The 11586-nt window shown below is 46.0% G+C and overlaps 1 protein-coding gene across 1 annotated transcript in view; it reads left to right on the top strand.

Annotated features, from left to right (window-relative positions):
- The window catches only part of vldlr (very low density lipoprotein receptor), a 33399-nt gene that overhangs the window by 10068 nt on the left and 11745 nt on the right, over positions 1 to 11586 (top strand). The window contains exons 4-15 of the mRNA XM_037692120.1: positions 1834 to 1956; positions 2726 to 2934; positions 4192 to 4354; positions 4903 to 5025; positions 5776 to 5898; positions 5986 to 6105; positions 6750 to 6875; positions 8933 to 9104; positions 10120 to 10338; positions 10426 to 10544; positions 10705 to 10844; positions 11312 to 11453. Of these exons, the coding sequence (XP_037548048.1) occupies positions 1834 to 1956; positions 2726 to 2934; positions 4192 to 4354; positions 4903 to 5025; positions 5776 to 5898; positions 5986 to 6105; positions 6750 to 6875; positions 8933 to 9104; positions 10120 to 10338; positions 10426 to 10544; positions 10705 to 10844; positions 11312 to 11453 (1779 nt within the window). The remainder of the gene's footprint in view (positions 1 to 1833; positions 1957 to 2725; positions 2935 to 4191; positions 4355 to 4902; positions 5026 to 5775; positions 5899 to 5985; positions 6106 to 6749; positions 6876 to 8932; positions 9105 to 10119; positions 10339 to 10425; positions 10545 to 10704; positions 10845 to 11311; positions 11454 to 11586) is intronic.

The raw sequence follows: 11586 nt of genomic DNA, 5'->3' as shown, positions 1-11586 counted from the left end.
TTTTTTTTTTTTGGGTGCTCAAGCGCCCCTAAATTTAAACTTGACACCTCTTGGAAAAATAAATCATTAAGATTTTGTAAGGAAATGGTTTTCAAACCTTGGATTCCCCAAAATATTGAATATGGAATAAATGACAGTTTAAACGGGCCAGTAAAATCTATGATTTTTATTTTATTATTTTTTTTTACACACTTTAGTCCTGCCACCTGTCAATCAATCCAGCATGTCAGCAACTGACCAATCGGCAACCTCAATTTGTCCTGAAGTGAATACCTCTTACCTGCGGAGCTGCAGCTTTGCAGTAAATTTCAATAATGAATTTACATCTTTGGTTTCATGTTAATCTACTGTAATAAACCTTTGTAAAATACACTAAAATGCAGGAAATGGCATGTACTTTATTCAAAATACTCTGGGGGAGGACCCCCACCATCAACGCAGCCTGTTCTGTGATGTTTATACAGAATTGAAGGTTAAATAACTAATTAATGGACTTTAAAGTATTTGCATTTCATTATTGCATTTGGCCCTCATCCCTTTGATAGATTTTAAATTTGGCCCTCTCAGGGAGAATGTTTGGGTACCCCTGCTCTAGACTAGAGTCTGTCTTGTGTGGGATTTCTCCTTCTGCCTGGCTCCTGAGCTAGTGGGGACGCTGTCTGCTCTGTGGTACAGAGTCCTGATGACTCCTAACTTGTGCTCCAAAGGGTGATGGGAGTCAAACTGCAAATACTGGTCTGTGTGGGTGGGTTTGTGGTACTTCAGTTTGTAAATGTCCTCAGAAACTGAGACCTCACAGTCCAAGAAAGCCAACCTGCCATTTTTTTTTTTTTTTACATCTTGTGTGAACTTGATGTATTTATCCACAGAGTTGATGTGGTCAGTAAAATGTTGGACTTCCTGAGATTTAATTTTAACCCAGGTGTCGTCAACGTCCCCCTCTGGCCTCTAAAGCTTCAGTGGTGGTTCATTCAGCAGCTGGATCCCTCTGAAGGATGGTGCTCGCCCTCTGACCCAAGATGCATCAGGACACCTGCTTGTTCTCTGCACTTTAGACTTTCTGTGGCACAAGCTGCTGAAATGTTTCACAATTTTCCTCTTTAGAGCTTCGTGGACCCTCTGAACGTTCGCTTCTTTCAGTTTTAGAGCCTCTGAGCCTCCACTGCTCTAAAATTATTTGTATCAAACTACAGTTTGTTTCATGAAATGCATTTCAATTTTACATCTTAGACGCTGAAACTTCAGATTTTTACAAAACTGGACGTTTGTTGCTGCGATAAAGAAATCAAATGATTGACTGCGTAGGTGCAGTTTTAAGATCTACAACTTTTAAAGTGCTTTAAATGTAACGTTGGATTTCTGACCTGTTACCTGTGGTGAAGTCTGGTATTTAGACAAATATGAGCTGATGGAGACCGTCGGCTGTTTAGGAGGGAAAATTAAACTTGGAACAATAGTTTGAATCTCAGTTTAAACTTTTTAAATAAATGAACTTGGAGCTCAGACTTATGATGCAGTGAGATTAATTAATCCACCAGGATCCAGTTCAAACCTCCTGCAGGTCCATCTTTAAACCCTAAATTACTTCAGATTTTTATTTTATTTTTTCATTTGGCTCAAACAAGTCGAGCCTGAAAACTCCCAGAAGATGTTGATGTTGATGTGGATGTTGATGTTGTTGTTGTTGTTGTTGATGTGGATGATGTTGTTGATGTTGATGTGGATGTTGATGTGGATGTTGTTGTTGTTGTTGATGTGGATGTTGATGTGGATGTTGTTGTTGTTGATGTGGATGATGTTGTTGATGTAAACGGTGTTTTGTTTGTTCTGCAGACATGAGGACGTGCCGCGTGAACGAGTTCAGCTGCGGACCTGTAACCACCCAGTGCATCCCGGTGTTCTGGAAATGTGACGGAGAGACGGACTGCGACAACGGAGAGGACGAGGTCAACTGTGGTGGGTGGAGCTCAGACCGGACTCATGTGAGACTCGCTGGACCCTCCAGGTCTCGTCTCTGGAGGACTTCCAGGTCGTGAACTGCAGACTCTTGTTTTTGTTCGAGGGGAGTTTCATGTAGCTTCTAATCAGTCGGGAGGTAAAAGAGTTCAATCGGTCTCCAATTAAAAACAATTCAGTGAATTTATTTTCAGTTCTTTGATTTAAAAACCCGTCTGTTCCCGTCAGACCTGCTGCTGCTGGGACTCGTTTCTTTTTGTCACCAAATTAAAATCTTCAAAGAAGGAAACTTCTTGGAGTCTGACCCTGAGCACTCCTCAGTTTGCCTCCCTGTGGAGGGATTGATTATTTATTCTGCTGAGAGTTGCAGAAATGTTGTGGCTGCCTCGAGGTCCACTTCCCCGACTCATCACTGCTGTGGAACAGAACCTGGACCCGGCTGAGGCTCAGCGAGTCTGTGTCACAGCTATAGTCGGTTTCAGCTCGTTGGTTCACAGTGGGCGATGAAACTGTAGGAACGTTAAACAGAACCCCGAGTAACTACTCCATCAGCTGAAGCAGCAAGCTGAAATAGTAGCTAAAGGCTGCAGTGGTTCTTGGACCCAAACTTGTAGCTAAAGGTGTGGTGGTGTTGGACCATCTGAAGTTGTTGGAACAATGTTTGAAGCCGAACATGTAATGGTCTGAATGCTGACTCATGGTTGGGTAAATGCTGACTCTGCATTAAATCGACACCTCCTGCAGTCCTGACGTGCTCTCCTCCTCCCAGGTAACGTCACCTGTGCGCTGAACGAGTTCACCTGCACCAGCGGCCGCTGCGTCTCCCGTAACTTCATGTGCAACGGCGAGGACGACTGCGGGGACGGTTCTGACGAGGTGGACTGCGCTCCGTCCTCCTGCAGCCCCAGCGAGTTCCAGTGCGGGAACTCGTCGTGTATCCCGGCCAGCTGGGTGTGCGACGACGACGTGGACTGCCAGGTACGAGTTCTGGGATGTTGAACGGGTTGGGCTGGTCCTCAAGTCCACACAAGACCAGGTGGTCCTGAAAATACAACCTGAGCAGTTGCAGCTTCTCAGAATTTTTACAGAAAATATCATAAACGAGTTTATTACAAAATTTTTTTGTAGGGGGTGGGCTTTGCCTTGGAGATGAAAGGAGCTCCATCATCCGGGGGAGCTTTAAGTTGAGCTGCTCCTCTGCATCAAAAGGAGTCAGCTGAGGAGGTTCATCTGATCAGGACACCTCCATTTGGTAGTTTTCCCACTGAAGAGCCCCCAGGTGGACCCAGAACAATCTGCAGGGCTTATGAAGCCCCTCTGGTCTGGGAACCTCAGGCTCCTCCAGGAGGAGCTGGAGTTGACTCCTGGACCTGCAGCCTCCATGACCTGACCATGGAGATCCTTGAACTAAATGTTAATGGTTTATTTGGTTTGAAGTTTTGCATGCGACTTGTCAAAGACTGAAGAAAAACAGTTTTCAAAGAATTGTGAATTTCCTGCTGTGGGAAGTTTCTCTTCCTCCCATGATGTTTGTAAAACCAGTGGGCGAGAGACGGGCGTCGATGTTTAAAATATAAAATATTTGTTTTCAGCTCGGCACAGATCCTCGTCATGGCTGAACGTCTTTAAAGTCATGAAGGTTTGATCTGGACATTTTAAAGACCAGGACTTGTTTATCAGACGGTTCAGAAGCTCCCGTTCTCGTTCCTTCAGTCCCGAGTTCCTGATCCAGTTTCCTCACGCTTCATCACTCTGCTCCCACGAGCTTCTTTCAGATGATGATGAAAGCATCAGACACTCCTCCCCCTCCTGAGCTCTGGTCGGGTTGAGTCATATGATCCGAGCAGGTCTGAAGGTGGGACTTGATCCTCAGCTGGTGAAGACTTCAACCCTTCAAGTGGGTTTCCAGCTTCACGGGCGGTTCTGTTGAGGATGAGGAGAAATATTAAATTGTTGGACTTGGAGTGTGGGAACACTGAAGGAAGTTTTCCTTCATCAGACCTGAACGGTTTCTTGGAGTGATGGTCATTTTGTCTTTTTTTTTTTTTTTTTTTTTTTTTTTTTTCTTTAAATCTTGAGTTTCTGTGAATCTGTTTGGATTAAATTTGTTTCATGAGATTTTAGTCAGACTCTCGGGTTAACTTTGAGTCTTTGAAGTTGATTACTTTTGACTAAAACATGAACTAAAAACGAATCCTCCCCTTCACGTATGGACGGACGTCTTTGTCTCTTCAGGATCAGTCGGACGAGAGTCCGTCTCACTGTGGACGCCACCCCACACCGCCGGCCAAGTGCTCGCCCAGCGAGATGCAGTGCAGCTCGGGAGAGTGTATCCACAGGAAGTGGAGGTGTGACGGAGACCCCGACTGCAAGGACGGCAGCGACGAGGCCAACTGTCGTACGTGCACACACACACACGCACACATGAGATCCAGACCAGGGGACAACTGATGGGGACCCATTCGCTGTCACCTCTCGGCAAAAGTTTGCTGGATTTTAAACCCTGACCTGGGGGGCCTTTCTGGGTGGAGTTTGCATGTTCTCTCCGTGCTGCATGGGTTTCCTCCCACAGACCAAAAACATGCATGTTGGACTAATTGACTTTAAATGGTCCGTAGGTGCGAGAGTGGGTGATCATTTGTCTCTGTGTCCCTGTGATGGACTGGAGACCTGTGTCCCCCGCTGATAAAGGCGCCTCACAGCTAACTGAATCACACGTTGGATGCATTTATTTTACTTCAGCTGAAGTTTTGAGCTCTGGTCAGTGGTTTACAGGTCACAGGATCTAAGTTTGTTGCTCTTAAGACTCGAGCTGTAGCTGATCCAGAAATGACCCGTAGGTTTCAGCTGCACAGGTTCAGGATTTTAAGCTCTTGGCTTTAGTTGTATCTTACAAACTGAATATTTTCTCTTTGCTTTGTGTAACGTGGTTTGTTTCTCGTGCAGCTGCTCGTTCCTGCGGGTTGGACCAGTTTAAATGTGACGATGGGAACTGCATTCTGGGTAGCAGCCAATGTAACGGCCTCAGAGACTGCGCCGACGGCTCGGACGAAGTCGGCTGTAAGAACGGTGAGTGCTGCTTCCACCAAGCTACTCCGAATTGTTTGAGTTTGACATCAGGACGTTCAGACAGCTGCCGGTTTGTAGCTTTTGACTTTCATGTTTAGAAAAGTGCATTTATTTTTGGTTTGATAAACATGGCTGTTCCTAACAACCTCAAAATCCCTCAATTTGTTGAAACGTAACCAGAACAATAAGCTCGCAGCAACGTCACCGCCCTCCAGTGTCCCTCGGGGACAAATCGACCTGATTGAAAGCTGTAAAACACACTTGAGCTCATATTCAAACGATTAAAGAATTATTCTTTAGGTTTTTATTTAGCCCCCTCTGTGACCCTCCTCGTAAATTTGAGGAGCACTGTAAAAAAAAAAAAAATGGGACTGTCTGAACTTACCTGAACAGGTGTCCATCATCTGGAGTCCTGTCTCTAATCCATCCAACAAATGTTGATGTGAAGAGCGACACTAAATGTGTAAAGTGTTCAGTAGCAAACGGAGCCACAGGCTGAAGAGTCGGACGCTCTGGGGTTGAACAGCGGAGTTCTGCTGGCTCGACCCAAAACACTTACAATTGGTCGGTTCGAGTCGGGTTCCGGGGAAAAACCTACGGGGCCAGGTCGGATTTTATGTTGGGACCAACTCTAGTCTGACAAGATCCTTGTCTGGATCTGAAGATTTATGATCTGTATGATGTAAATTGGCTCCATTTTTCCTTTGAGTCCTGACGTGTGTGTGTGTGTGCGTGTGTGCGTGTCTGCAGTGACTCAGTGTAATGGACCCGAGAAGTTCAAGTGTCGCAGCGGCGAGTGCGTCGACATGAGCAAAGTGTGCAACAAGGTCCGAGACTGTCCGGACTGGAGCGACGAGCCGCTGAAGGAGTGCAGTGAGTTTTCTCTCGGTTGAAGCGAGCTGCAGAATGATTTCTCTGCCCGCCTCGTGGGGGGTGACCCGACTGTTTTTGTTTCCTCAGATCTGAACGAGTGTCTCCTGAACAACGGCGGCTGCTCTCACATCTGTAAAGACATGGTGATCGGCTTCGAGTGCGACTGCACGCCTGGACTGCAGCTCATCGACCACAAGACCTGCGGAGGTCCGGGGCTCTGGTTTCTGTTGGTCTCGTTTGTTCCACAGCGTTCCTGCTCACGCTGGTTTGATCTCCTGCAGAGAACCTTAGACATGAAGAGACCAGCTTTTTATTAGTTTTAGAGAATCCGTGGTTCTGGGACCTAAATCTTGACCTCAGATGTGGGAGGAGTCAAAATGCAGCTCGTGACGACTATATGCCATAACTTCTCTCAAAATTGAGAATCCCGGACTTGTCCTTGAGAACATGAAGATATTTAAACAAGGTTGTTGTGTAGATATTTCACATCTAAAACAAAGTCCATACCTGAAGACTTACTCTTATTTTGTACTTCAGGCCTCAAACGTTAAGCTCAGATGAATCGTGTCTGTCTGAAGGTTCTTCAGCTCGCTCGGGTCCAACGGTTCCATGTATGGAGCCGGGTTTGGCTCCAACTGTTCCTGATCCAGTCTGTAGTTAAAACCCAGCTGGATGCTCGGCAGAGCTCTGGTTTACACCCAGTGTACAATCGGCACAAAATGGATTTGACTGCGAGCAGTTTCTTGTGAAACGGATTAAATCTGTATTTAAATTAGAACTTAAATAATCCTGTGATGTTTTAGGATCGAGTGGTTTCATGTGACTCATCAAACGTGTTCCTCTGGATTCAGACATCAACGAGTGCATGAATCCTGGCATCTGCAGTCAGATCTGCATCAACCTGAAGGGAGGATACAAGTGCGAGTGTCACAACGGGTACCAGATGGATCCAGCCACCGGTGTCTGCAAGGCTGTCGGTGAGTCGTCCGTTAAACACCTGAGCTGTGCAGCTTCATGTGTATTTCAGCACTGAAGCGTTTAATTTGTCCTTCCACGGGCTCGTGTTCATTGTAAAGCTGTTTGTTCCTGCAGTGATCAGATATCTGTGGCCAACTTAAAACTGAAGGTCGTATTTTTAATGTCGTCCTCAAATTTACTGAACGAGTAAATCTAATCTTGGACTTGTGTGTAGTCTGGTTGCAAAGGCAACGGGCCCAGCGGAGAACTCCAGACCTCCCTCTCCCCAGAGACACTCTGCTCCTCCTGGAGGACCCCGAGGTGTTCCAAGTCAGAGGTGTAATCCCTCCAGTAAATCCTGGGTCTTCCATGAAAACCTCCAAAGGGAGGCGTCCTGATCATCAGAACCTCAACGGATTCCTTTTGATTCAGGTGAGCAGCTCCTGCATAACGGAGCTGCTCACCTGAGGCAGAGGTGCCTTGTTGTCCCGCGACGCAACGAGGTGGAGCTGGAAGTACCCTCCATCTGTCTGCTCGTGCACGTTGTGAGCACGACTTTAAAAATAATGAGGTGCCTCCTTCCACTTGGGTGTGGCTGCATCAAGGCGTAAGGAAGGTCTCAATCCCAAATGTGGGGACTCAAGGTGTCAGAAGGTTAATCTGTGGTGGCAAAGGCCGCCACCCCCTGGCTCTGCCATTGTGCCTGGATCATCAGAAACATTAAGGTTTACTTCATTCTGTCAAGTCCACTGCAGAAAAACACTCTCGTCCAACTCTGCAAACATTCACCGGTGAATTCCCTCAGCGTCAGGACATCGACACTGCTTGTGATGTTCAAACAGCAGCGTGATCGTTCTGACCCGTCTAATCTGGACTGGCATTCAGTCGGAGCCGGTTTTAAATTGGGGATGCACAATATTGGATTTTTGGCCGATATGTTTGCTACAAAAATTGTGCAACAGCTGTAAGAGCTGGTGACATGTATTCAGTAACAGCCATATGATCTGCAGAGCACTTTAACTTAAATTAAAAGTATTAATGTCATCACCTGTGATGCTGTCTCACCTGTGGAGGTTTGTTCCAGGTTCCTATAGCTGCAGTGTGGATCCTCTGCACTCCTGTGCGTGAAGGACAGACTTTTGAAGTTCATAGTTTTTGTCTTTTCATTGTGCAGTAAGACCAATCATGCTCACGGGGCTGACACGATGTCTGTGGTAAAACTCACCCAACATGTCGTGCTATTAGCTTCTCAATGACGTCAAATGACGGCTTGTAATTCTTGTAACGTTGCTTCTCAAAAATATCTGACTGGGGACGATGTCTTGAGGCTCAACATATTCCATAGTTCTTCAGAATCTAACATCCTCACAAATGTAAAATAAAACTTCCACACCGCCGACATTTTGAATTTTCCTCTGCTGTGAGATCAGGTTGGTGCACGTGACGTCATCATGTTGTGCTGCAGGCAAAAACTGCGCCTTTTTTTATATCGAGTTATTTTAATGGAATGTCTGATATTAAACTTTAACGCTAATATCAGCCGACAACATCGTGCATCCCTATTTTAAATTGTACAACTTTTAAACCTGAACATGAGCAAAAGTTTTTTTTTTATTTTTTGTTTCGGTAAAATAACTTGTACACATGAACCCCCCCACCCCCACCCCCACCCCACTGATCTGTTTTGCTCCTTGCTAACAAAGATTTCTTTCCTCCTGCTACCCTTGGGTCAAAATGACTCGCGAGGTTTCAGTTTTGAAACCGACATCATGAGATTAAATGATTAAGAAATCGAACTCGAAGCCGTTTGGTTAAGGCTGAACGAGGCTTCAGGGATCATTTGACCCAAGGGCAGCAGGAGGGTCACAACTCTTGAGCTCCAAATGTTTGAGTTGTTGTACACCTGATCAACCTTTTGGCTGCAACCCAGCTCAAGGTGGCCACATGGAAGTGGTTATTTACTGCTGCGGTTTATAAATTGGTGTGGTAGTAGCAGAGAGTCGCTCTGAGGTCACAAGATCATGATCGACTTTAAATTTGGACCAAATGTGTTTGTAAACAAACCGTTGGTCCTCAGGTAAGGAGCCGTGCCTGATCTTCACCAACCGTCGTGATGTCCGCCGCCTGGGTCTGGAGAGGAAGGAGTACACTCAGATCGTGGAGCAGCAGAGGAACGTCGTGGCTCTGGACGCAGACTTCAACCAGCAGACCATGTTCTGGGCCGACCTGGGTCAGAAGGCCATCTTCAGGTAAATTAACTCGATCTGTCAAACAGTTAAACGTGTTCATCTTTTCAGCTTTTCTCAAAGTTTTCATAAAATCCACTTTGTCTTTGACCAGGCAGAAGGACCTCTGAGGTGGTCGAGTTGCATTTACAAACATTTTGGAGCTACCTGAAATCAGGCGTCCATAATTTAGACTTTAATTAAAAAGCCAGTTCAACACTTTTTTTTTTTCTTCCCTTTCTTTATTTGTGTAAATTTTAAATGTACTTCCAGTTTGTGGGCATTTAAGATCTTCTCGTTTACTGATTTATTTAATTTTGCAAACATTATTTTATTTATTTTTTTTTGTTTGTTTTTTTCCCCGCCAAATTAAACTCAGTGTCCAGAGGTGGAACAGCTAACAAAGTTAGCTTCGCTAACGCGTAAACATAACTTTGTAGAAGCTAACGCTAAACCTCTAAGACTTTCACTCGGGCTGCGTCACACGTCTGCGTCTCCTTCCAGTTGAAGCTGCGTCGACCAGTCACGTGCACACGCAGTAAGCCTGACGTGCCCAACTCTCAAAGACACGCCCACAAAAGGGCAACAAGCTTGTGCATTTTATTAGTGAAACCCAATTTAGTGGACGTTTAATTCCACTGTTTCCAAATTGGTGCAAATGCTAATCCGCTAACGAAACATTAGTTTTACCGTTGGCGGTACTGGTCCCACCACTGGCCGTGTCGAAAGGTGAACGCATTGAGATCATCTATGAATGTTTGTAAACTCCAGTCCCACCTGTAACTTGTGATCGGCTCAAAATAAATTAATGAAACTTCAGAGTGTCGCACGTCACCCCAGCTTCAAGGTCACAAATCAAGGTCAACATTAAAGCGCGGTCATGCTTGGCCCGTGCTGTAGATACTTTAGAGGAGTTTGTGGGCGAGCGCGTTAAATGTGGAACTCATGGTGCATCTGGCAACGCAGCTTTCTGGATGTCGTGGTTTGACGAGGAGTTGAATGTTCAGCCTTTTTGTAAATTTACGGTCGTCTCTTCCAGCACGGTTCTGGATAAACTAGATGCCGGCGTCCATAAGAAGGTGATGGACGTTCAGTCTCCAGTGGGAATCGCCGTGGACTGGATCTACAAGAACCTGTACTGGTCGGACCTCGGCACCAAGACCATTTCTGTCTCCAACTTCAATGGAACAAAGCAGAAGGTTCTGTTCAGCAGAGACCTCAAAGAACCTGCGTCTGTCGCTGTGGATCCCTTGTCCGGGTGGGTGGGACAGCCTTTTGATGCCATCTGGACAAGATGCCGGCCCGATCCGGTGTTTGGATAGTAATGTTTGTGTTGGTCCTGTAGGTTCCTGTACTGGTCAGACTGGGGCGAGCCAGCTAAGATCGAGAAGTCTGGCATGAACGGAGTGGACCGGCAGGTTCTGGTGGCGACTGACATCCAGTGGCCCAATGGAATCGCACTCGGTACGAGCAGAACCAGTTTAAAACCTGTGGTGTTCACATGTGCAGTGGCTTGGTTCTGGTTTATTTTTGTCATCCTGTTCATAATTTTTTGTTTGGGTTGTTTTCTGGTCCCAGTTAATAAAATGTTGATTTCTGATCTGCTGTGGTCTGAACTCTGCAGATCTGATCAAAGGCAGGCTGTACTGGGTCGACTCCAAGCTGCACGTCCTCTGCAGCGTGGACCTGAACGGAGACAACAGGAAGAGAGTTCTTCAGTCTGTAGACTTCCTGGCTCATCCCTTTGCTCTCACAGTCTTTGAGGTACAACAATTTTATTAACATGACCCAGACCTCCGGGGTCGTTTTTAAACCAGAGGGCAGCAGGAGGGTCCAGGAGAGCCAGTTTCATAAACAGTCTTTATAAAGAAAAGTTCCCAATCCCTATTAGTTCATGGTGTTGGGTCCCTCTGCTTAGATCAAGATCATCAGAGGTACAGCACTGGATGGACTGGGAGACGTTAGAGGACAGACTGTCGTGGTTTGGACACGTCCAAGAGGAAGTTAAAAATGCAGCTGCCAGGAAAAAGACAATGTATGGACGCAGTTAGAGGACATGGAGGGAGTTTGAGTGAGGACTGAGATGAAGGATGACGTCCCTGAAGGGAACAAACCTGATCAGTGTCCTGGTGTTTTGAGTTGTTCATTCAAAGTTGAGCAGTTTAGTTTTAAATAAATGCATCGTCTCGTCCTCGTTTCTACGATCAGCATCTGCTCCATTCCCTGCGCAGGATCGGGTCTTCTGGACAGACGGTGAGAACCAGGCCATCTACGGCGCCAACAAGTTCAGTGGTTCTGACGTGGTGACGCTGGCCAGCAACCTGAACGGCCCGCAGGACATCATCGTTTACCACGAGCTCATTCAGCTGTCCGGTAAGAGACGACGCTGAACCACAATGTACAGGTCCTTCTCAAAAAATTAGCATATTGTGATAAAGGTCATTATTTTCCATAATGTGATGATAAAAATGAAACTTTCATATATTTCAGATTCATTGCACACCAA

Source organism: Nematolebias whitei, chromosome 18 (assembly GCF_014905685.2).
Source record: "Nematolebias whitei isolate Nwh7 chromosome 18, NemWhi1, whole genome shotgun sequence".
Classification (NCBI taxonomy): Eukaryota; Metazoa; Chordata; class Actinopteri; order Cyprinodontiformes; family Rivulidae; genus Nematolebias; species Nematolebias whitei.
This window is presented reverse-complemented; position numbering and strand designations above follow the sequence as displayed.